At 39.1% G+C, this 26071-nt stretch overlaps 3 protein-coding genes across 9 annotated transcripts in view; all 3 read left to right on the forward strand.

Annotated features, from left to right (window-relative positions):
- The first annotated feature begins 1176 nt into the window (after positions 1 to 1176).
- On the forward strand, positions 1177 to 3734 carry aplnr2 (apelin receptor 2). The gene is made up of 2 exons (XM_032524433.1): positions 1177 to 1423; positions 1699 to 3734. The coding sequence occupies exon 2, from the start codon at positions 1932 to 1934 to the stop codon at positions 3384 to 3386; it is 1455 nt and encodes a 484-aa protein (XP_032380324.1). The 5' UTR covers positions 1177 to 1423; positions 1699 to 1931; the 3' UTR covers positions 3387 to 3734.
- A 1068-nt stretch (positions 3735 to 4802) lies between these two features.
- Positions 4803 to 16039, forward strand: hdac10 (histone deacetylase 10). 4 transcript variants are annotated; one of them, XM_032524092.1, is made up of 21 exons: positions 4803 to 4905; positions 5016 to 5163; positions 7071 to 7205; positions 7322 to 7418; positions 7540 to 7637; positions 8469 to 8573; positions 8683 to 8751; positions 8844 to 8970; positions 9715 to 9780; positions 10420 to 10479; positions 12361 to 12450; positions 12553 to 12659; positions 12733 to 12800; positions 13010 to 13250; positions 13379 to 13469; positions 13585 to 13670; positions 14427 to 14483; positions 14613 to 14694; positions 15058 to 15246; positions 15356 to 15515; positions 15628 to 16039. In XM_032524092.1, exons 2-21 carry the CDS (start codon positions 5099 to 5101, stop codon positions 15657 to 15659), a joined length of 2025 nt encoding a protein of 674 aa, XP_032379983.1. In that variant the 5' UTR covers positions 4803 to 4905; positions 5016 to 5098; the 3' UTR covers positions 15660 to 16039. The 4 variants fall into 4 exon arrangements, with proteins under 4 accessions (XP_032379983.1, XP_032379982.1, XP_032379981.1 ...); XM_032524091.1 differs by lacking the exon at positions 4803 to 4905 and having other exon boundaries at positions 4913 to 5163; XM_032524090.1 differs by lacking the exons at positions 4803 to 4905; positions 5016 to 5163 and adding an exon at positions 5602 to 5738.
- Positions 16040 to 16673: 634 nt separating this feature from the next.
- The window catches only part of parvb (parvin, beta), a 19445-nt gene continuing 10047 nt past the window's right edge, over positions 16674 to 26071 (forward strand). The window contains exons 1-2 of one of the 4 annotated variants that reach the window (XM_032524423.1): positions 16674 to 17049; positions 23676 to 23765. In XM_032524423.1, the coding sequence (XP_032380314.1) occupies positions 16890 to 17049; positions 23676 to 23765 (250 nt within the window). In that variant the 5' untranslated portion in view covers positions 16674 to 16889. Of the gene's footprint in view, positions 17050 to 20155; positions 20250 to 21573; positions 21823 to 23675; positions 23766 to 26071 lie in introns of those variants that run through there. The other 3 variants (XM_032524424.1, XM_032524422.1, XM_032524421.1) reach the window with 3 other exon arrangements.

The raw sequence follows: 26071 nt of genomic DNA on the forward strand, positions 1-26071 counted from the left end.
TATTGTAAAAGTTCAAGTTTCGATTAAAATTCAAAGACTTGAATTTCTAGTTAAAAATCACATTAGTTAACACAGCTTACATCTTACACCTAAAGCGACCATTTAATTCCTAGTTACATGACAGTTTGTCCAGCTGCCACTGAACTTTTAAACATGCGAAAAAGTATGTTTTTACATATTACAAAAATATATGCTGTTGTTTAGTCAGTAAGACAGTCACTGCTCATATTTATAGTAAACTAATTTATATTACACTTATTGTCCTCATATCTAAACAACAACTCTGATAAGATCCCCATACTTTGGTGGCCATCCTAGTCTTTCTACTATCATTCCCTGTATTTGCAAACAGCCGTATCCCATATGAGAATTAGTGAAAACATCTATGCAGGGTATCTGAGACAATGTGCAACTGTAATGCAATGTGCTCTGATAGCATACTGCTGCCTGGTAGGGCTGTAACTATGACTGGACAGAAAGGTTATGTTCTTGATCTTTTGTCTTTGCCCACTTTAATGCAAAGACACATTTTATGAAGGAGGCAAAGTAACTAGTAACGGACAGCTGTCAAATTCAGTAAAGTAAAAAGTAAGTATAGTAAAGTACAAGTAAAAATTGTACTTACTTTCACCCCACGTCATTTAACACACTGCTTTACTCTGAATAGGCACCCTCCTTATGGCGAGAGATAGGACAGCTGTGGGACAGGATCTACTTTCATCTGAAAACTGTCAGTATTTTTCTTTTTTTACACAAGCTACTGTTTATACAGAATAATGGTTTAAATTTCCATTTAAATATATTCATGGAGGCTGCCTCACATTCATTCACTATTCTGTTCAGATATTGCGGTCAGACTATGAAAGTGAGGTCCGTTATGTGTTTGTGCTCTGTGTGAGTTGTTACATTTGATGCATTTGAACACTGAGCGTGAACATGTGAGACACAAAAGAGTGTGTTAGTGTTTGCACACATTTGTGTACTGTATGTGCATAGAGAATATGAGCAGCCTACAGGATTGTGGGGGATTTGTTTGTGTGTCTCGGGTTTGTGTGTGTTTGCAGTGGGGGGTTATATTGTGTCTCTTGGGAGGTGTGTGGGTTTGCTGGGGGGGGGGTATTTGCAGGTCTCGTAACACTGCTGGGTGGTCTGGTCTTAGGCAATAGAAACTGTGGTGTGTGTGTGTGTGTGTGTGTGTGTGTGTGTGTGTGTGTGTGTGTGTGTGTGGCACATAGCTATATATTTAGGCTTGAGAGGAAGGCACACTTGCTGGCTCAGTGCAGATGTACAGACTGAGAGAAAAAACATGATAAATCCCAGAGAGAAGACAAGATGAGAAGGCAGTGGTTGAATTTTGCTCCACGATGATCATCCCAGCATCTTAGAAAGGATTTCATCGTCCAAGCTGATGAAGTAGCCTCAGGTAAGTGAGCTTCGTCATAATTCCTCTCAAGACCCAGCCCCTCATTTAGGATTGCTTGGGTGCAACGTTTACATGCCAAACGAGCAGTTTGATAGAGGCTGCAATCAAAATTAAAACTTTACAGCATTCTTGGGTAGAAATTCCTGAATTAAATTCCTAAAGTAACATGTGTAGCAGTATCTTTGGTGTAGCTAAATGTTGCCTTGTTGTTACAAGCAGTATTTGTGCCTGTTGCAAAAGTTCTAGAATCTCATAGTGTTTTATTGAAATTTCAGACAATCCAAGTCAACGGACTGAGGAAGAAGTAAGAGTGAACAGGGGAAAGATCTACTACTGGAATATGGGCCCTGAATCTTACATCTAAACAATTGTTCCAGTGCAGGAGTTTGAACTTTGTGCTTCTAGACATTATTTTGACCAAACTTCAGCTTGCCAAGAAAATATTGGGACCTTCAATGATTTTAATGGCAAACTATTTGATATAGAAACCAAAGAGACGGTGGCACAGATGTCAGACTTCCTCACCTCCCCCTCTCCTTCTATCCCCCCCCTCTTCTACTGCAACTACAGTGACTGGTCTCCCTCCTACTCCATCATCCCATCCATCTACCTGCTGGCATTCCTGGTTGGTTGCCTTGGCAACAGTCTGGTGCTGTGGGCCTACCTGGACCGAGCCGATGGGAAGGGAACTGGAAAGCTCTGTTGCACTGGCATTTTCAGAACCAGTCAACAGAGCAATAACAGTGCTGGTAGAGTTCACCATGGGTCATTTCCTCCGAAGAACAAGGAAAACTGTGGATCTTCCTCAGGACAAAGACCCTCCTCTCACTCCTCTTGGTCTTCCAATTCTCCCTCTATCCCTCGTCCCTCGCGCTCACTGACAGATTCTCTGATAGCCAGCTTAGCGTTAGCTGACCTCTGCTTCCTTGTGACTCTTCCTCTGTGGGCAGTCTACACAGCGATGGGCTACCACTGGCCTTTTGGGCAACCCCTCTGCCAAATCAGCAGCTTCCTTACTGCGCTCAACATGTATGCCAGTGTTTTCAGCCTGAGCATGCTCAGTGTGGAACGGTACTGGGTTCTGACTGGACGCCGGCACTCCAGCCACCATGCCCCACAGAGCTGCCCTAGCAGGGCTTTGTGGATACTCGGAGGGTTGTGGGTGCTGGCTGGGGTGCTGGCACTTCCTGGTCTGCTGCTGCGCTCTGTCAGGGAGGTAGAAGGAGACCCTGAATCTGACTATGATTGGCAGCTGGAGCCAATTCAGCCAACTACTGACTCTGGATCAGTCTTCCTCTCCTGCCAGATGGATTACTCCATGCTGATTGGCGCAGAGCTGGAAGAGACAGATCGGGAGAGGGCAGAGATGTGGTGGGCGGCCACCTTGAGTCTTAAATCAACTCTAATTGGCTTCCTGCTTCCTCTTGTCATCTTGCTGGTCTGCTACTGCTCACTGGCCCAGCTCCTCAGCCGACATTTTGGACGGGGCCCTCGTCCTGACCGCAGGCGCCAGCGAAGACTCCTCAGGGTCATCGTGACTTTAGTGATGGCTTTCTTCCTGTGCTGGCTGCCTCTGCATGTTAATAAGACGGTTTCAATGCTGCTGGAGTTTGGCTTTGTCCCATACTCTTGCTCTTTAGATCAAATTTTACTGACAGCTCAGCCATATGTCACCTGTTTAGCTTATCTTAACTCCTGCCTTAATCCTCTCCTGTATGCTGCATGCGACCCGTCATTCAGGAAGAGATGCAGAGGAGCTCTTCTCATGTTGTGTGGAACGAGCAGGAAACGACAAGGAGGAGAGGAAAGAGAGGGAAAGAAGGATGAAGGTGAGGAAGAGGAAAGGAGTTCGGCTTTTCCCACAAGAACACAAGAGGAAACAGCAGTTAGGACAGAGGAGGGAGAAGAAGAGAGGGTGGGGGAGGTTGGTGGGATGACTGCTGAGATAACTGCCTCAAAATGATAGAATTTCACATCGAGGAACCAGGACATCAAGTCATTTTGTTTATTGACAATGAAGCAGCATTGTGTGCTATGTGTTTTTCAGCAGTTTTTCAGTATTGTAAAAGACAATCAACTATAGACTGAATTCCAAAGTGGCCTTCAGACTTTGAAAGAAACTATGTCAGAGGTCAATATTTTCCAAATAGACATCCTTATCAAAATTCCCTGCTCCCAATCCGCACATTTCCCACAGGAAAGATGCCACCCCTTCCTAAAAGATAGTTGAAAGTCTTGCCAGATCAAATGTTCTCATGTCATCTAATCTGTATCTGTATTTTTTACTAATAATATACTCTGAGTTGTTTATTGATTTTTTTGCACTGTTGTTTTCTCTATTAAAATAAGAATCATGTAAACTCACATGTCTTTTTAATTGTGAGAATATATAGGCCGAGTACATCTGCAAATATGTTGGTTTCAAAAAAGAGAAACAAAATACAAAAGCTCTTAATTATTTTCAGCAAGCCAATTGTATTTGTCAATTTAACTATAAGAAAATACAGTTGAAATAAAACAATTTTATTTCAGGAGTATAAAAAAAAAATCTGAAAAAACTTAAAGGGATGAAGATCAAAACATAAAAAAACTGTATGGTAAGGTGTAAGTGTAAGGGAAGTGTTCAAATAAAATGTATATAGCAAAGTAAAAACAAGGCTGGTATTATAAACATTTGTATCGCATGTACAACATTTATATATAGGTGTTTTTATAGTAGGCTACATAGGAGTGCTGGGTTGCTCTAATAAAATATTTGTATGTGAAAATATTACATATAGGCTTATAAAAAAGATTACCTTTTTGCATATGTGGCAACCATTTTTATCCAAACCAAAGCAGCTTCCAGGATATAAACTCAATACATATATGTCTGGCATTTTTACATTAATAGAAGTTAAGCCTGTCACTCCTTGAAGTCGAGTGCAGATTTGAGTCGCGCATGCGTCACTTTGCGACAAGTAGTACACAAGATGCCAACGAGATACTTCTGTAATGTCAATACATTAAAAATGGACTTACATAACGAAGTTTGTTCACTTCTGGCTACAAGTTAGCAGTCAAACACAACAAGGTTGTCAGTTGAATGGCGTGTTGAGCTAACGTTAGCAATCAAACAATCATACCTAGCTAAAACGTTTTTTAAAGGATTCCCATCTTCTGTTATTGTTTGTTATGATAAAAGTTTATTATTTCATGGATTTCACCAATTTCAGTATGACACGTTATGCCGTAAACCGTTTAAATCTGAGCATGCGCGACTCAAACCTGCACTCGATTTACATCGGGCAGTGCCAAAGCCCATTTTTCAATTTGTATAGGTGTCTTCTGCAGAAGCAAGTACCTGACCCCGTCCAAATAGTGGCGCTAATGCACCATTAAACGGGTTGACAACCCCCATAAAACGACTAGCTAGTTTTACTGGTATGCAGAAAAGAAAGGACGTCTCTTGTTCTCTTTATACCCGGGTACATCTGCGCTCGGTATGCGTTGTGCTGTGCACTTGTCGGTATAAGTCAACGTTAGATTACAGCAGTTTACTCACTGATTTTCCGCCTTTGTCTTTTTTCTGACTTACTTTATCTCATACTAGAAACAGTTTGCTACTACAGGAGGAAGTCGCTGCCCTGCAGAGACGTTGCTATATGTGTTGCTGTTTCACTGGTCTGAGAAATAATGAAGATGGGAACAGCATTGCTTTATGATGAGGAGATGACCAAATACAAATTGCTCTGGGTTGAGTAAGTAACTTAGCTAGCTAACTACATGACTGGAGTAGTAACGACACATTTGGTACATACAACTTTAGCGAGGTAGCTAATCAAATAACGTTAACGTTAATCTGAATGAATTACGCTTCGTAATAAGTTAACATCACCACGACTGCGTCGTAAAGTCAACGTAAATGTACTTTTCTCTTTTCACAGCTAACGTTTGCTAGCTAGCTAATAACAGTAAGCTAGCCAACTGAGGTTGTTTGACTATAAGGTTATCTTATTTAGTCCAAATTGTATCAATGGTTTAATATTTGTTAAAAGGTATAGTGCACGAAGTAGCAAATCGTAGCTACGTCAGATCTGTGATAATGGTAGGAACTAAAGTTGCGGGGCGTTGTAGCTAGCCAGAACGGTTAGTGAGGCGCACCCGCATTCGGCGCGTTTAAATAAAAAATAAAAAATGTTTGCAAATTTCCTCGTTAGGTGTTTTTGTCGTCAATGTTTTTCTCATACGGTGTAGTTGCTGCTTTATTTGCTCTCTGTTTCAGCACTTTTTATTTAGTCATTGCTGGCAAGCTCAACTGCTGTGTTAATGCAGTGTAAGCTTATGAAAAGTTAAACTGTTTTCTTCAAAAGAGTTTGATTTTGTGGCTGATACAACGTTACATTGGTATAGCTAGCTAAGCTTTTGGCAGTCAGACACAACCAGAGGTGTCAAAAGTATTCACATTCAATATTCCGGTAGAAGTATAGATACTAGGGGTTAAAAAGACTTCTGTGGAAGTTGAAGTATCAACTCAAGCTTTTTACTCTTGTAAAAGGACTGGTTTCAAAACTACTTGAAGTATAAAAGTAAAAGTAATGGAAAGGGAAAAAAATGCCATCAAGGACAGAAGGTTAGGCAGCGCCACAGGGGCCTGTGGGGCACTACCCCACCTCCCCAAAAATGTTTTTTATAAAAGCCATAATGACTGATGATAATGTTATATTCAAATGTTAATGTTGAAACATTTGGGGTACACCTGTTTCAGCTGCATGCATGCCTATTGAAAATGAACGCATTTTAGTACAATGCAAATACATTAAAGAACCATATATGTGTACTACTGAGCATTAAAATGTGTTTCATGGAGATGAAGATTGGATGACTAGTTGGCTATAAGTATTGTAGTTGTGCAAAAAGTCAGACTTCAGAGGCATGTAATCAATAGCCTTCGTTGAATGTAAATGTACATCCAAGCTTAGCTGCAGGAATCTGTGAGGGCAACGGATTCACTCTATCTGGATGGCACGATTTATCTGGATAGGCTTTTGTGTTTTTTTGAACGATGAAATTGTAGTGAAAACAAGCCAAACTGAAATAGGAGTAAAAAAGGTTATTTTTAAAATGTAAGAAGTATAAAGTACAGATTGCATGACAATGTAAGTAGTAGAAGTAAAAAATCTGCTGTAAAATAATGACTCCAGCAAAGAATAGACACCCATAATTTCTACTTAAGTAAAGCAACGAAGTATTTGTACTTGTGTTGCTTGACACTTCTGGTTATAACAAGTGTCTTTGAAATCATTTTGCATATTTTAGGAGATATTTATCTGTTTGTGTTTGTGTCATGGACCAAATGAGCACAAAAGGAACAAAAAAAACCAACTTCTACCATAATGTTCCAGTTCTTCTTTTTCTTCTTTTCTTCTTCTTTTGTATTCTTTAGGGGAATGTCCACTGGTCCCTGACTGCATTTTCACCTCTCTTATCTGTTTTCTTGGATGTTTTTGCTCTAAAATAAAATGATTAAAAATTTTACATTTATACAAATGATGAAAAAATAATAGTTTCAAATAATACAGATCAAAACATCCTCCAGAATAATATACAAATCTTAAACTCAAAATGTGACTGTATGTATCATTGATTAAATAATTTATTTCTCCAGCCCCACATGTAAGATTGAGGTACCCGAGCGTCTGACAGTGAGTCATGAAGCTTTGATAAAGACCGGTCTTGCTGGTCGTTGTGTCTCCGTACCCGTCCACGAGGCGACGGATGCAGACATCCTACTAGTTCACAGGTTAGTCCTGATGTCTACAAAGATCCCCCACCTGGTTCAGGTCCTTTTCTACCATGTAAGGGTTGAAATAAATACCTAAAGCCACTCAACTACACACACTTTGCTGCTCCTAACAGTGAGGAGTACTTGGAGGCGGTGAAGAAGACACCATATATGACTCTGGAGGACCTGCAAGAGTTCACCCGGCAGTATGGTGACGTCTACTTCCACCCAGTTAGTCCTAGACTTAATAGTCTTACTAGCTGAGTTGCAGCTGTTGTCATTTATCTGTATCTATAGGTCAGCTTCACTTTGGGCTACTGTAAACAGTTTTCTTTTTTCTTTCCTGTCCTAGAACATCTATCACTGTGCCAAGCTGGCTGCAGGCGCCGCACTGCAACTTGTGGACAGTGTAATGACGGGGAAGGTGAGGAACGGCATGGCTCTGGTCAGGTGAGGCCATTAACCATTTAGATCGAGCAGTCAGGATTTGTACCCAGATGTTACAGTGAGTGTGTATAAATCTCTTTTTTCTCGTTAATTGTGTTGGTGCTGTGGTACCAGTGCTGAAAGGTTTAGTCCATTTATTGATAAGTTGATAGGCATTAGTTGGTCATGATATTCTAGTATTTGTCACGCAAAGCTAGGAAACTCCCGCACGCTGTCAGCACTTAGTTAATCAAGAAAGCAAAGTTTTGTTCACAGACCTTTGTCAAGCATCAAGCTCACAATAGATAAAACAATTTTTTATACAGTGCATTAAAAATACCTGAGCAAGTCACTCCTCACACAATTAATAAAATACTATTTTTAATGACGATTAGATGGACAATGTGTCTCAAGTTCTATCAAATACAATAGAAACCTGGAAATAGAAGGTTCTAGGCACATAATACAAAAATATGTAATAATAATAATAATAGTAGAGAACGTTGAACAGTGGAGATGAAGCTTGAACGATAACCAGTTTAAGTATTCTATACAAACTAGAAATATCCCAAATATTTGAGGATTTTGATATGTGAAATAAACTTTTAGAGATTCATTTGGGATGTGTGGAACTAGAATAGCATTTAGGCAACCGTTACAAAATACCAAGTGTTGTTCATAGCTTCTCAAATTCTAAAATCAACTACTTTAAAAAAACCTTTTATACAATTATAAACTAAATACTAAGCGGTTGTTAGTCAGTTATACAGTGTTTGTTCTTTGTATAGGCTCAATTATTTATTAATTACTGCATAAATCTCGACATGTATACCACTTCTCTGTCGTCGCTGACAGACCACCAGGACACCACAGTATGCGCAGTGCTGCCAACGGATTCTGCGTTTTCAACAATGTGGCCATAGCAGCTCGATATGCCAAGCAACAATATGGGGTTAAAAGGTAACTTTATATATGGTTTTTTTTATTCATGCAAAACCTACTGCATTCATTCTAACACAATATATTTGTGTACTTCTTAACATACCTTTTGTTTACATTATATATTCAGGGTGTTGATCGTTGACTGGGATGTACATCATGGTCAAGGGGTGCAGTACTGTTTTGAAGATGATCCAAGGTGAGTCTTTCCTATCTGAAGGATCCTGAATTATTTACGTGGATGTTGTCTTCTGGCATCATACATTCTGCATACTACATTTTTATTTCCAGCGTGCTCTACTTCTCATGGCACCGCTACGAGCATCAGAAATTCTGGCCTCATCTTCGAGAATCAGACTACGACAGTGTTGGCAAAAAGAAAGGGGCAGGATTCAATATAAATGTCCCATGGAACAAAGTAAGTAACCGAACAAAGACTTGAAGTTATTTTAAATCCTTTTTGAATTTGTTAGGCCTTCTTTCAAAAATACTGTTTGCTTCATCTTTGCCTCACTTTTGCATTGACTGAAAAAAAGTAATAGTGTAATAAGAGTAAAAACTTTATGGAGTTTCTGCTTTAACAATAATATAAATTGTCTTTTGAAAAATTGAAAAAGAAATTGGTAAAAAAAGACAGTTTTTAAAAATAACAATTAAGGCTGCAACTCATGTTCACTATTCATAACCTTAATCGGTTCATCAAAGAATCATATCATAAATGACAGAGCCTAAAGTGCTTTCTTAGTCTGACCACAAAGTAAAATATGCAGTTAGAAACAAATGAGCAGCATTACTAATCTTTTTAAACTGAAACCAGAAATATTGCTGTATTTTTGCATTCATAATGTGAAACCTTAAACTTATCTCATGAAATAACTAGCCTTTAATAATAAAAATCTGCCTGCCTCTATGGGAATTTAACTTAGTGGTATGTATACTTATGGCCCCTGCATTTTAAGGAAGAACATTTATTTTTTTACAATACATTATTCATTTACCAAGAAAATTGATGTCCTTAAAAGGTTGGATTTTTCCTTTTTTTTTTTTATTAAGGCATTAAGATCTATTCACAAAAGATCTTTTTTTTTTTTATTCCTCGTTTTAGTCAACTTAAGCATGGGCATGTAAACTTATGAGCACCACTGTACATGTGATATTTCAGGTGGGAATGAAGAACAGTGACTATCTTTCAGTCTTCTGTCACATCCTTCTGCCAGTCGCATACGAGGTAAGCTGTTTTGGCAACATGATATCATGACTTTGCTTCAACATACTTTCTTAAGCCAAGTGGCGTGTTATCTGTACACATTTTGAACTATCTGCGTGTATGTCTACGCTGTATACAGCAGGCGTAAACATACACGCCACTTGCCGTGTTATCGTGAGAAGAAATGGACGGTTAAGTTTAGGAAACGTGACACGTGGGTTGGGTTTAGGAAACAAAGAACCTGTTGGGTTTAGGAAAAGAAGAAAGGGGTTGGTTTTAGTAAAAAAAGAAAAACCGTTAAGTTTAGGAATCGTGACACACGGGACACGATCCCCGGTGTGAGAGTCCTTTGTTTTACCCATCCACCTCCCCACCAACCTCGCTATGCAGATTTTTGCCCTTTCATACTACTCTCTACGGCGTAAATTCACACGCTATCGCAAGGTAATGGAAGTCAATGGAAGCCAAATGGCGTTGATAAACACGCTAAAAAGCAAATATGGGTCTTGATAACACGCCAATAATGGCATACGAATTGGCGTGTTGTACATACGCCATTTCATGAGATCAGTCTGATTTTGGAGAGTTCACAATTTTCAGATACTGTGTTGGAGATTATTTATGTCAATATGTGATTAATTTTGTGATTCTCTGTCACAGTTTAGCCCAGACTTGGTCCTGGTGTGTGCAGGCTTTGACTCAGCCATCGGTGACCCAGAGGTACTGAATATATTTATAGCTTAAAATGCCACTGTAGTATTTATGCAGATTTCTGTGTATGCTGACCTAAGACTAAGTGGCCGCTTTATTAGGTACACCTGTACAATGTATTGCATTTCAGTAAACTAGCTCTGCCATTATTTCTACTTTACAAAGTTTATAATGTTCCGTTTTTGGAGACATTGGTGTAATGTGTAAATTTAATTATGTGTTTATTATTCAGGGCGTAGTTAAAGTTGGGGTTGTACTGGGCCCCATTTCAGAAAGCAGGTTTAGTGAAAACTGAGTTTGTTAACCCTGAGATGAGGGAAACTTTGGGTTTTCTTTTTTTAGAAAGGGAGGTAACTTCATCTCAGAGTCAGTTACTATAGTTACTGAGCTTGTGAACCTAACCTGGTCGGGAGCAGGTTTTCTTCAACAAACCTTTAGTTTCTCTCAGTCTCCTCCTTCTGACTCAGCGCTCTTTAATTTCCTCATTCATTCATTGAGTCTGTATCAGGTGCGTTTTAGCGCACTTTGTTATCTGCATAAATAAAAAACAGTATTGGTTTAGTAACCAAATTGGCAGACTATAAAAGTTTTTTTCTTTTCTAAAAACAAGGCATTTCCTTGTGGCGACGATCCCGATGATGAAAAAGCTGCTTTACTACGCAGGGTGTCATATGTTGGGAGAGGATATTGAAGGCTTGACATTTTAACTAAATTTGAGCTGTATAATTTTTCTTGCCAGTCTGATATGCAGCTTATAGGCTACATTACGTATTACATCCCTAACATCACCCATCTTGGACATGCTCTCCCAGCAGATTATTTGTGACACATTAATTTTTTTTGCAAACAGCAGTTTTCTTTACAACATTGGTGATGCGGAGCACATTAGTAAAGCCACTGTAAAGCGCTGTCAGAAGAATGTGACTCACTCTGAAACGTGTTTTTAAACATTTTTGTAGTGTTCCTGGACACAAACCAGTAAGAGACATTTAAAAGGTGTTCCGGAGTAGGCTATTATTGCAGGTGAATGATGTAAATCCTTTGGAATAAAAGATTATTAATTATAATTCTGTTAATGATGGTTCTGCAGCCTCAGAATGGGATTATTAGGCGTAGTACTTTTTCACCTATTGCACCTAAATGAAATGGATTATAGGTTCAATACCATTACACCAGTAATATTAGGCTATACACTATGCATATACAAATTTACTCCAGCAGCAATTTTCTCCCACACAAATCTTTTCTCTTTTACAGCAGCCACTGTGTTTTTTTTTTCTTCTCTAAGTCACTGTATGTTCACATGAGTATTTCCTCCAAGCCGTTTGTTTGTGGTTGTTACCATGGTAAATTGCAGTATTATGACTCTATTCATGCTGCCTTTTTATTGCGGTGGTGCACGTGCATGAACATACTCATATCAGCTGTTTTGAAACTGAAAACTCAGAGTTTCCCATCTCAGGGTAAATCATCTCAGAGATGAGGGTTAGACTCAGAGTTTGTAAAACCTCCTTCTTCAAATGGGGCCCTGGACTATGTTATGTTTAGAGTTGTTTTTGTTTATATTGTCCTATTTTCATACTTGAGGGGTCCGAACATTAGAAACACCTCTGAATATAATGCAGTCCAGTACAACATCACTACTAACTAGGCATCGTAAAAGTAGAGTTTATGGCAAAGCAGTTGTGTATTGTATTAGATTTTACAGGTATTGCTAATGAAGTAGCCACTCCGTGTATGTAGCATCATATGCTTGTGCACCCCTTTCTCCTATGTCTCGTTGCCCTTTAATCTTACAACTTGTGAGTACTGTAAAACTCTGTGTCCAGTCTGTTTGCCATCATTGGCACAATATATGGTAAACTGACTGCAGTTGGTCTTTATTTTCAGGGTAAAATGTGTGCCAGCCCGGACGTCTTTGCCCACCTAACTCACCTCCTGATGAACCTTGCAGGAGGGAAACTTTGTGCTGTGCTGGAGGTCAGGCTGCAGATACAAAACAAACATACATGTACATATTTTTACCATCAAGTTGGAGGAACATTTGGTTTTAAAATGTTTTATTGTGTGCTTGTTTTCCAGGGAGGATACAACTTGACTTCCCTTCCCCAGTCTGTGTGTGAAACGGTTCAAACTCTGCTTGGAGATCCAGCACCTAGACCTGCAAATCTCGATGGTCCCTGTTTAAGGTTGGTCTCAACGTGTGTCTGTGTGTGTCTGTGTGTGTCTGTGTCTGTAAATAAGTCATTTTTCTTTTTCCAGTGCACTTGAGTCCCTTCACTGTGTCCGATCAGCTCATAGGCAGTACTGGTCCTGCCTCAAACATGCAGGTATAGCCTCCACAATCTTCTTTTTGAGCTATTCCTTAAACCTTGAGCTATTCCTTCTCGCCTTTGCAACTCGGCCACTGACAGTCCGGCCTGAGATTCAGGTGTGTAATGCGAGTAACGGCTAATCTAGCCTTGGACTGCTATCCTCAGTCAGTGATGACGTTTATATCCACTGCTCCATCAAATTTATTCCCTACTCCTTTCTCCAGCTGAGCTGCCCACCTCTGATGTCACCACCAAGCGCATTAAATTAGCAGAAGAAGAAGAAGCTGATAAGCTGAAGAAAGTTGAAGAGGAGAAAAGTGCAGAGGAAGAGGTATGGCCAGAGCCTCCAAAACGTGTCGCTCCTGCTGTCCGCACTGCTTTAGTCCTCCCTAATGGCGTGGCTTGCCCGGACGGATGTAAACGCTTCAGCTCATCAGAGGACCCGGTTATAGTCAACAAACTAAGGTTACATTTTTCATAGCAATGAACTTCAGTTCTTATTACTGACACAGGAAGAGTTTATCATTGGAGGAGATGAGTTTAAAAGGCTCTTTATTATAATTTAAAAATGTGTGTGTTTTTTTCACAATAAGGGAGAATTTCCTCAAAGATGCAGATGACAGCGATGCTCTCACAACCCTCTCCAGTCTTATTGCCCTTGTAGAGAAAATGGAGAGGAATGAGGTACAGTCTGGATGTTATTTGTCTTCTTGTTTGTGTGCTGTGATATGATCTGCTTTTCCGACCTGCCTACATGAGCTCCAGGCAGATGGCATTATATTTAATTACTGCCTCTCAGATCTGCAATGGCTTGGCGCTAGTCCCTGACGTCTCCATGGCGATGATGTGTGTTGTCCAGCATGCTGCAACTGCTCTCTGCAACAGGTATAACGATGTGGATCTAACCCATATGGACAGAGACTGTATTTTTTGATTATAGAGGTAGAAAAAGGGGATCCAGTAATAAGACAGCATGCCTTGTTACAGGAAACATCCACCCTTAAAGGAATAGCTCTACATTTTTAAAAATACACTTAGAAGTTCTTTATTTTTACTTGGGAAGCTTTTACTTGGTACTTAGATGAGAGACCACTCATATGTGTACTTTAAATATGAAGCTAAAGCTAGGAGATTAGCTTAGCTTAGCATAAAGACTGGAAACGGGGGAAAGTTCAGCCTGGGTCTGAGGTAGCCAGACATGCCGAGCCACCGAGTTATAACATGTTATAGTGAACTTAAAGGTCGCTGGTGAATTTTGTTATCCTCGAACAAAGCCAGGCTAGCTGTTATCCCCTCTTTCAAGTCTTTATGCTAAGCTAACTGGCATCAGGCTGCAGCTTCATGTTTGATGGACAAAAATAAGAGTGGTATAAATCTTTTCATCTGACTCTCAGCAAGAAAACAACTAAGCGTATTTCCCACAACGTAGAACACTTAAAAATGTTTATAACTTAAGCTGTTTTGAGTTTTGGGGATTTTGGTGTCAGTTTGTTATTTGGTTTATTTTTCTCATTTGTGGTGCGTTCAAATGAGGGAATTTCAGCTTCAGATACAGTTTTCAAGGGATGAAGATTTCCTTTAAAGAACAAGCTGACTTAACTGAATATGAGTAATCTGATTTTGTACGGCTTTCTCACGCAGGGTTTTGGTTGTGTGTGTTGGAGACGCGGTGGTCTCGAGTCACGGCACAGAGAACGGGTAAATATCATTTGTGTGTACCTGAATTAGACCTTGTGATTAAAAACTTGTACCCCTTTGAGCAAAAAAAAAAAAAAAAAAAAAGACACCTTTCCCCAACATGATGACAGAAATCTTTCCATCTTTTAGGAAAACACTTGTGGTGCAGTTCAGCAACAGGGAGTCAGAGGAACAGAAATGCAAATATCACATTCCTGTGTGTCTGAAGAAGGTACTGTGTGTTACAGTAGTGTATATATATATGTGTGTGTGTGTGTGTGTGTGTGTGTGTGTGTGTGTGTGTGTGTGTGTGTGTGTGTGTGTGTGTGTGTGTGTGTGTGTGTGTGTGTGTGTGTGTGTTGAATGATCCTGTCACAGCATGAGATATTAAGTACTTCTAATAGGAACATATTTAAGTTTTTGTTTTAGGTTTTAATTTAATGTAATGAACACAACAATTTGTTTTTGTTTTTACAATGTACTTTGGAATATTTCACTAAAAATTGAAATAATACTGTGAGTGTTTTATGTGCGGGACTGTTTGTGTTTGTTAAATGACCGATGTGAACAAGTGTGTTTGCTTGTCCCCCTATAGGGCTGCAGTGACGTGTCAGGATTTACACAGGCTGTGTTGGGCCTCCTCCTGCCTCTGGGATATGAGTATGACCCCAGTCTGGTTCTGTTGGCTCGGATGCCAGATAGCGGGCTGTGCGACAGTGTGTGGCAACAACTAACAGGCCTGCTGCAGGGCATCGCACAAGGACACACACTGGTACTCATGCAGGTAAGAAGGAGAAGAGGAGGAAGTAGAACTATTTATCTTTAGCTTAATTTTTGGGGAGGTTTAAATGGGAGGTGTTCTACTTTAGTGGTCAGTAATTTTGTCATTTCAGGAAGGTGAGACGTCATGTGTCGGCCCCACAGCCTCCTCTCTCATCGGGGACGCTGCCCCCTCTCTAGGGAAGCTTCATGCTCCACTACCAGAGGACGTGGAGGCGCTGGAGAGACTAAGACACAGGCTGCAGGTGGACTGGAAGCTACTGCAGACTACAGGTGAGTTCACAACAGCAGCATCAGATAATAACATCACTCATAATGTGACATCCACAGAATTAAATGTTCACCTGTACTAAATTTAATTGGAACTTCTGTCTCCTAAAAACAGCACCAGAGACTGGAGGAGGGGACGAGCACTGAAGCCAATCCTGCTTCAAATGCCTTAATAAAATGTTGCCATATTGTCCAAATGGTGCATTTATCATTCACACTGTGCCCTATAATAAATTGTATTTTTAATACGGCATAACCAAAATGAATCAAAATATTGTGAATATATTATTGTGAACTTCATGTATGATTGTCACATTGATTCACAGTGCTTTTGATGCACGCATTACCAACTCAATCTAAAAGATTATTCTTGTTTGATTTTGTTAAAAATATGTTTACATGAGTAATGTCTGTCAATACTGGACATATACAGGTCTGTGTCATAAATTAAGATGTAATTGAGATTTTATTCCATCAATAACTCAAACCTATTTCTGTTTGAATTTATCTTAAATCTTTGTTGTCAATAGTTAACTTTTTTTATTTGTTGTTCTACTCTCATGATTTTTGTCGGTAATTTTGTAAAAGTTAAGACTAGAGTAAGTACAATTTTGTGATACTACATTTATTTCCCCACAATAGTTAACTTTTCATGTTAAGTTTTATGCACAAAACATGATCAGTTGCTCTGTTAAAGAATAAATAGTAAATCCTCAAGCAACTACAGCATTAAAGTACTGCTTACATTAAGGCATCATTAACAATGGATGAACATTATAGTAATATAACTCTGTACATTTAGCTAATAATAATTTTGTACTTTAGAATTTGAAATTTGAATACAGGAGTTTTACTTGTAGGTCTTTCTATAGTGTAGGGCTGCTACTTTTACCTAAATGATCACAATACTTCTTCCACCACTCAGAGAATGTAAACTCTTACTACCTTTTAGACTAACTAATTTCAAAAAACTAATTTCATGGTCTTCATTTCTTGAAAAGCTCCATATACTAGATTGAGATTGGTTTATCGTCACTGAATAGTTATGTATTTATTGTCATTGTAAATGTATACATTCAAATACATAAAAAATCATTCTGTTGGTTTAGGATAATGCTGTCATTTTTAAGGCCGCCAGACTTGATAAAACTCTGACCCTGTTCATCATCCTGCCGTTAGGAGGCGCTGTGGGGTGAACCGCCAGTAAACATTGAAGCAGAGACAGCCTTTACTCGCATCACATGTGAGTCTCTAGCCTGTGTTGATCTTGATGCCTGACCAGCGCTGCATGTGTAGTCGGTGTCTTCTTTATATACAGTCCATGATCTTATATCGGCGCCCTGAGCACATCACAGGGAAGAGTGACATTATAAATGAATGAATGTGAGAGCACATAGACACATCCTACTGAAAGATCATCAGATGTCTGGGACTGCGAACACATCAGCGACCCCGCAGTACGCAAAAATGAAAAAGGACGAATCTTTCCTCGGGAAATTAGGAGGAACCCTGGTGCGAAAGAAAAAGTCTAAAGAAGGTAGGCCTAAGTCATTTTTTTCATTCTAATATTATGAAAGGCCTTTAATTATTTGTCACCATTGTTGTGTGTGTGTGTGTGTGTGTTTTTTGTCCATGGTGCTGCAATCACATGGCACGCTATAAAAATATTCTCCTCTGGGACATCACTGGCACACAAGAAAACATTGATCGTGTTTCCCTGGTACTCAGTTTATCTTGACTTTATGACTTTCTTTGGTAGGCTATCCTATTGTTATCTGGTTTAAATGTTGCATTTACATACTTCTGATTAGTGTGTCATATATTAGAGGTTCATGACATATTTTCAGCCAAAGTGTAGTTTGATATGGGTTTCATAGGCGATGAGAGGCGAGACAAAGTTCTCTTGGCAACTCCACAGGCATTTTAACAAGAGGCAATAATGGACATAAATAGATCATACAGGCACAGTGATGACAGGAATGCAAGGTTTTTAAGATAAGGATGTAAGAGAATCACTGCTCTCGCTATATTTTGGATATTAAAACACTAACTTATTGTCCCACTTTTCTAGTTTCTAGGCTATTTTTTGCCCTCTCACAAGCCAGCCACTGTATTGGTAAACGGACAGCTGCAAGGTTTAACGTGTGTGTGTGTGTGTGTGTGTGTGTGTGTGTGTGTGTGTGTGTGTGTGTGTGTGTGTGTGTGTGTGTGTGTGTGTGTGCACTGCCATGTGTTTGTATTTTCCATTAAAGGAGGAGGACAGAGACATGTTAAGTGTTTAGGAGCTTCTTTAACATTCCATACATTTCATCTAAAAACCATGGGCTTCCACTTATCCATAAATGTAGATTTAACAGTTTGAATTTTAATGTCAGGCTGAATTTGGGAGGAGAAATGTGTATAAAAAATGATTCACAAGACACCATCATATAGCTTCGGTGTAGAGGTGCAACGAGATGATATATGATATACATTAGAGCTAATACAATTAGTTAATTAATCGATTAGCTGATTGATTTTGATAATCAACTCCTCATTAGTCAATTTATTGAGGAAAAAATGCCAAAAAAAACTCAGATCAACTTCTTAAAAGTGTGTATTTGTTGCTTTACAGTTTCATATCATTGCAAATTAAATATATTTGGATTTCAGACTGTTAATAGACTCAGTGATTTACAAAAAACAAATATAAAATTAAAAATAATTGTGAGTTGCAGCACTGATTAATACCGCCCCGCCAGAGTGGAATAAGGGGACTCTTTGAACCTTAAAGCTGCTTTAAGGGGTTAAACAGTGAAACCAGCACACAGCTCAGCCCAGTGAGTTAATTCGATGATAACTGGGAGGTGGATTCCTGGTTTAATGAGTAAATGAAAGTGTTTGTCTTGCTGCTGAAGGTTGTGCTTAAAGCTCCAGCAGTGATGTGCTGTTGGTTAATATAACTTGGAACAGAATGAACTTATACCAGTTTTTCTCTAAATAAACTCCCGAAACTGTTGACCACGAAAGATTCAGATACAGTAGAAATGTGAAGTTGTTCTACAAATTGGAGCATGATATGTTTGTTCACAGAGAGAGAGCCGCTTAATTGATTGTTTAGAAATAACGATGTATCGGTATTTTGAACCAATCAGCATCAATTGAACAGAAATTTAAATGGTAAGTTGTGCAGTCAATGGTGCAAAAAAAAGCATTGCTTTAGTCATTTTTAAAGCAAAAGTGCAAAATATTTGCTGGTTTCAGCTTATCAGATTTTATCACTATTAAAGTTCATACAATATATTTGGATTTGTGGACAGTTAATGAGACTAAACAAGCTTTTTTTAAGATGTCACTTAAGGTTTGAGGAAATTGTGATGGGATTTTCTTAACATTGTCTTTCTGGTTTTTGCAAACAAAACAATGAATCGAGAAAATAATTTGTCAGTTTACACAATAATGAATATTAAAATAACCATTGGTTGCATTCCTCCGTTCAACATAGCAGTCTTTATATGTCAACGGGAATTTTTGTATCTCTTGTTAGATAGGCTAGCAGTTTCCCCCTGCTTCCAGTCTTTGAGCTAAGCTAGGCTAACCCCATTGTGGCGCTGTCACACACATCTTTTTATCTGGCTCTGGGGAACACGATTTCCCAAAATGTCTGTAGCTTCTCTATATTCCTCCTTAGAAGTCTGAATTTCAAGACTGAATATGCCGACACAGGTTGTCTAGGTTGTCCTATTATACAGAACCCTCCAAAGGCCTTCCTTTTTAACCCAAGTTTCGATGTGTCAACCTTAATTATCCTCTGCAAGGAGCCGCAGGTCTGTACCCCTAGTTGTATAAGTCAGGAAATCTCTCATAGTACTCCTTCGCAGACCTTAGTGTTGGTATAGGAGCGGCAAAAGTAGGGAAAGGGGTACTCTCTTTAGCATTTTCCCTTTGTGCTATTATGTAATGAATGATACAAAATAAAAATGCAACAGTTCCCTGATTTGGCAACCTCCAACATACCTCCCAAAACCCTTGGTGGTCCCCAGACCTTAATTTTGCCAACACATGGCTGGACAGAAGGGAATCCCTATAGGTTATTTTAAAAAAGGCAATCTCTGTGATGTTTGAATTAGAAATCAGTATAACAGGATGGAAGTATCTGAGGTTTAGTCTTTAGTAATAGAGCACAGCTTTTGGCCTTGCGTGCTGCTGCTTCTGTTGTTGTGGTTTCTGTTGCATTTGGGCGTGGTACTTTATATTCTTGAAGAGGAACACCCCAACAAAAAGTTGTGTCACATTTGCTGAATAATCTTTAATAGTGTATTTGTGCCTTGAAGAAAAAAAACTCATGGTTTTGTGTTGACACTCCTTAGCAACAACACACACACATTGTAGTTCAGTTCTAAGCCCTTAAACCCTCTTCTTGTTGTGTCAGAAATGGGATGGAAAGTGTTACTTGAGGCCATTCAACAAGACATAAAGGAACATTTCTTTACAGAGCCCAGATTTTTGCAATTGCTGACATATTTTTTAAAGAAACAAGTCCATGGCTCTCTCTGTATATCCCTGATAAACTGAAAGGAAGTCTGCACTTCTCTGACAAGGCTCCCCAGCCCTCGTCAGCGATAAGTAAGTGATAGATTAGTGAAGACCAAAAACATGTTATTGCTTTATAAGGCTGGTAAGGATGAATGCCAGGTCACATCCTCGCTGCATCATCAGAGGGGGAAGAGTATTTACACTCTATGGATGCTGACAATAGTAAGTCATCTGTTTTATTGTTTTTTTTAACATTTTTATTCACTTCACATAATTATTATATTGTCTACTTTTACCAAAACGAGATGAAGAATTGAGTACATTATGCATTCATTAATCCAAAAATTGTACAATTTAAACATCACTAGAATCGATAGATTCATTTTTTTATACTGCTACTTTCTGGCTTTTTTGCTCTTGACTGTACTTGTGATTTAAGAATTTAGAATTGTCTTGCAGATACTGTACAAATAGTAAAAACATCCTAATGGCCGGTACATTATATTGACTAAACAAGTATGGTATTATTAGTATTATTTTAAACATATTAGACCTACTCACAAAAAATGACAGAAGCATACTTGGTCTTTTAAGCAATTTGACTTCCTCTATCTTTCGACTCTTGATTTGGACAAGAAAAAAAACTACAAAAATAGTAAAAAAGCACTACAAAATAGAGAAAACAGAATTACAATGTAAAGTAAATAAGATATCAAAATCAGTAAATATTTGGTGTAATAAGTTAAAGAGTTAATGTCTGCTAAAGGCCCCATTTGGAACATACTAGCTGCTGTTACTCACTGGTGCCTGTGTTGGTGTAAATAACCAGAGCTATATTTAAGGTACTGCCTGTTTTCTTCATACGGCTGCATTATTTATATCTTCCCCTGTGCCACAGTGAACTGCATCTGAGTCCCCCCCACTTGCAAGTAGTGGAACCAAACAAGACAAGGTCGATTTTAATCTGCTTTATGCTATTGTTTATGATGCAGACTGATTATACTTAGAACATTTTCATCGCTAAAGCAAAGAGAAGTCAGACCATATGTTGTTGCTGTTGTGTCATTTTTTCAAATTGGTTTGTAAAAAACCCACTGAGGAGCTCTTTACATAGATTTGTGCAATGAAGCTTGCATAAGATAAATGTTCTTGACTGCAGGCTTTGATTTGTATTGAATTGGTGTAATTCTGGTAAGAGGAATACAGCCGCTGTCTGATTGATTAAAGGCAGCATTCACATGCTCAGTTAATCACAGAAACAAGTCCATGCTCTTATATTGCTATGAAATTACTAGACAGCAAGTCAGTTACAACAACAACCTGTACAGACATCCTTTTTACACATGCTGTGTGCATTTATATGGTTATCAAGTCGACACTATACCTGTCATAGGTCAGTAAAGTTGGTCCTGTGTCCACTGTGTAACAGAGGTTTACTGGTGCTGCATGCTTTTGCGCATATATGTCCAGTGTGGTCCTTCTTGTCCCAAGCGCACACACACACACACACACACACACACACACACACACACGCCCCCGCCCCCCTTAGCGTCTCTCCTGTAACTGGACCGCAGACGTGGGGTGGAGGGTTGTGACAGAAATAAACACGTGATGATGCCCCTGCTACTGCTCAGTCCCACCGACTACGATTTATACACACTCACACACACACACACACATATACATACACATACACTCTTACATTTACCTTTGCTCGGTGCCATCGTTGGGAATCCAGAGGTTTTTAGTGGGGACATGGCGGGGCTGCTGTGTGGGACCAAGAGGAAGAAACCAGGTAAGTTTGGTTTTAATTTTGGACTTTGAGGAACTTGGAAGTGGAAATAGGGAAGCGGGACTTGTTACCTTAGTGAAACTGTAGGTTAATACCCAGCAATGTATTGCTTTAAAAGGTCATCAAGATGTAAGCAGTCACTTTAAAATGTTTACTTAGCATTATAGAATTAACTGGCGTCTTTGCTGTTATATTTCTCGACCAACGAGTGAATGTGCTTTTATTTCCATAAATCATTCTGCAGATATCTGCCATCAGCAATTATATTTGACCTTATTCACACACATTTTACTTGATTGTGTGAACTGCCAGCAGCAGTAATGCAGTCCCATGGACAAGGAGGGAGGAAGAAGCACAATTATGATGAAATGCAGCAAGCTTGCTATGTAATTACAAAGCAAACTGCTGATCTGTAGTGCGATAGTAGATATTTAGCTCTTATGGGAGGGCTGAATCAGATCTGTGGGGACCCCTCCTCTCAGGGTAATTCTGTATATCTTCTCTTTGTACAAGCTTTGAAGTTAAGATTTTATCATAAAAACACTGTAACTGTTCTAGACTTTCTTTCATTATATTTTCAATCAGAAAAATAGATTAATCTTTACATGTTTTTAATCTGTAGAAAAAAAACCTCTAAGTGCAGCTGTTGGTTCCCCTTGGTTTTATAAATAGTAAAGTCAATGAAATGACCGATTGGAGACCATTGATTGGGGCCCAGCCTGTTGCAGGTTGTACAAATTGAAATGCAGGATAATAAAAGCAATGTGGCCATTAGAGGAAGAAAGCCTTTAAATCCCTGGAGTGTCTCCAGTCAGAAGTGAAAGCATCTCAGTGGAAATTGATTTTTTTTCACTCAAAGTACTTTTTCTGTGTATTGTCACCTTAAATCAACCTTAAAGACTTAAAGACTACAATTCACATTCTAATCCCATTGTATTTTCCCCACCGGGTTTCAATAAAAGGTACAAATTAAATTAATAAATCGACCATATTTTGAGTATAAAACAGTGCCAAGATACATTTTCAAACTAGTTGATTAAAAAAAAAAAAATAAAAGACGTTAGTGGACATTAAAGGAATACGCCATACGCGTTTGTTGAAATAGGGCTTATCAGGGTCTGGGCACAGAGCTCACGTTAGTTGGCTGGAGAATAAATAAGGAAGTAACAGATGTGTGAAAGCTCAAGCTGCAGTACAAATCCCTGGATAAACAGTTCTTCCAAACAGTGCACTTCTTGCAGAGTTTCCCATCAGCACAATATAGTGCATTTGACAAAATAATGGTTGAAATATAATTTACAATACTATACTCATAGCTGACACTGACTCAAGTGATATCAGTTGAGGACTTTATCAGACTACACACAGCTTCCTCTGGAGCCACAAAAGGCTTTCAAATACTGCATGGACAGTAGTACTTACCAAGACCTGTAAACAGACTTTTATGTGTGAAACTGGTGGAGTTCCCCTTTAAAATTCTGGTAAGCGTCAACCCATTTCTAGAAATCTTTTTTATAGATTTCTAGATCTATAAATTTTGTGACTGACTAAATAGAGAAAAGTGGTGGTGGAGTGACTGAAGTAGTGGTTGTAGAGGAGGACCAGTTGCCACAAATGTACACCACACTTTTCCTTACAAGGAGGATTTGTGGTGATTGTGCGTTAATACTGTTACCAGTGACTCTGACAAGCTTTCTCTGTTGTCTTTTTATTACTGTTCCAGAGTCTTTGACTGCTTATCTCACTCTCTGTCTCCATACTTAGGGAATAGAAATGCAATCAAGTTTTTTTCTGCTGATTTGTTATTATTTAATTTGTTGTTCTTGTTTTTTGTGTGTGTCTTTATGTCTTACAAGTGAGTGATCTCCATGAGGAGGGGAAGAATGCCATCAATGCTCCCATGCTTCCTACAGGGACAGAAATCCATCCAGAGGACACACTGATGGGTATATACACACACAAACACATGTATGCACATGTGAAGAACATCTAGTTTTTAATTGAAATTACATCTTTAATGTATAAACACTATTATTGCCTGTACTGGTTGCACGGTTGTTAATTCTGCAATTGCATTTCAAATTTGATCAACTTCTTAAGACTTTTGCATCTCAGTGTCAGAGGTTACTCAGGTCACAGAGGAGAGATACACACACACACACACACACACACACACACACACACACACACACACACACACACACACACACACACACACACACACACACACACACACACACACACACACACACACACACACACACACACACACACACACAAACACGAAAATTTGGACACCCCAGTTAGAAATTTGTATTAATGTGCATAAAGAAGCCAAGAAAAGATGGAAAAATCTCCAAAAGGCATCAAATGACAGATTAGACATTTGTATAATATGTTACAAAAAATTAGATTTTATTTCCATGATTTACACTTTAAAAATAACGGAAAACAAAAAAATGGCATCTGCAAAAGTTTGGGCACCCTGCTGAGTTAATACCTTGTACTGCCCCCTTTGGCAAGTATCACAGCTTGGAAACGCTTCTTGAAGCCAGCCAAGAGTCTTTCAATTCTTGTTTGAGGTATCTTTGCCCATTCTTCCTTACAAAAGTCTTCCAGTTCTTTGAGATTTCTCAGCTGTCTGTCACACACTGCTCTTTTAAGGTCTATCCATTGATTTTCAACTATGTTGAGGTCAGGAGATTGTGTAGGCCATGGCAAAACCTTCAGTTTACGCCTCTTGATCTAATCCACTGTGGATTTTGAGGTGTGTTTAGGAGCATTATCCATTTGTAGAAGCCATACTCTCTTTAACTTCAGCTTTTTCACAGATGGTATCAAGGTAGTGTCCAAAATTTGCTGAAATTTTATTAAATCCATTTTTCCTGTGCCACTGTCTGCAATACATGGTTGATCCCCCCCCATGCTCAACAGTTGGACAGAGGTTCTTTTCATTAAATTCTGTACCCTTTCTTCTCCAAACATACCTTTGCTTATTCTGGCCAAAAAGTTCTATTATAACCTCATCGGTCCACAGAACTTGTTTTCACAATGCGTAAGGCTTGTCTATATGTTCATTTGCAAACTTCAAACGTTGTTTTTTTGTGGTGAGGACGTAGAAGAGGTTTTCTTCTGATGACTCTTCCATGAAGACCATATCTGTACGAGTATCTCTTTATAGTGGAATGGTGTAGCACAACTGCAGTGTCTGCGAGCTGTTCTGTCGTCTGATATTTGTCTTGGTCTTCCAGAGCTTGCTTTAACTTCCACTGTTGCTGATGACTGCCATTTCTTAATTACATTCCAAACAGAGGATATTGGTATCTGAAAACGCTCTGCTATCTTCTTATAGCCTTCTCCTGCTTTGTGAGCATAAACTATTTTCAGTTTCAGTTTTCGAGGTACAACTGCTCGAAGAACCCAATGGTGGCTTGATGGTGGGGCTAAGTAGATGAGTCTGGGCATTTAAACCTTAAGATTGACATTCACTGGTCTTTCCAGATGATGATTGAGAACAATCCATGACACTGTCAGGTCTCAGCTATCCAAAGGGGGCGGTGCATGCTGGAAACTCTGTAGGGTGCCTACACTTTTGCAGATGCCATTTTTTGTAAATAAATGTTTTTGTAAATAGATGTAAATAAAATATAACTTTTAGTGACACTAACACATATATATTACACATACAACACATATATATTCACCTACACACACAACACACACCATACACATATATATACATATACACACACACACACACACACACACACACACACACACACACACACACACACCACACACACCAACACACACACACACACACACACACACACACACACACACACAACACACACACAACACACACACACACACACACACACACACACACACACGGGCTCAAAAGCTTGGGCACCCCAGAAAAATTTTTTAATGTGCATAAAGAAGCCAGAAAAGATGAAAAAATCTCCAAAAGGCATCAAATGAAAGATAGACATTCGTTATAAAATGTCACTAAAAGTTATATTTTATTTACATCTATTTACAAAAACATTTATTTACAAAAAATGGCATCTGCAAAAGTGTAGGCACCCTACAGCGAGTGTTCCAGCATGCACCGCCCCTTGGGATGCTGTAGGTGTTGCTGAGTCTCTGTGCGATCGCTGTGTGTGTTGTGTGCCGCGAGTGGATTGTCTCAATGTGGCCATGCGTCAGATGCTCTGCGTGTGGAAATGAACAGTGTGAGTCGGTGGTC

This window comes from Etheostoma spectabile, chromosome 8 (assembly GCF_008692095.1).
Source record: "Etheostoma spectabile isolate EspeVRDwgs_2016 chromosome 8, UIUC_Espe_1.0, whole genome shotgun sequence".
In the NCBI taxonomy this organism is placed as follows: domain Eukaryota; kingdom Metazoa; phylum Chordata; class Actinopteri; order Perciformes; family Percidae; genus Etheostoma; species Etheostoma spectabile.

Coding starts and splice junctions, on each gene's coding strand:
- aplnr2 (XM_032524433.1), top strand. CDS start 1,932: ATGTCAGACTTCCTCACCTCCCCCTCTCCTTCTATCCCCCCCCTCTTC.
- hdac10 (XM_032524090.1), top strand. CDS start 5,638: ATGTTTTTCTCATACGGTGTAGTTGCTGCTTTATTTGCTCTCTGTTTC. Junction 8,574..8,682: donor CAACAATATGGGGTTAAAAG/GTAACTTTATAT, acceptor TTATATATTCAG/GGTGTTGATCGTTGACTGGG. Junction 10,480..12,360: donor CAGCCATCGGTGACCCAGAG/GTACTGAATATA, acceptor CTTTATTTTCAG/GGTAAAATGTGTGCCAGCCC.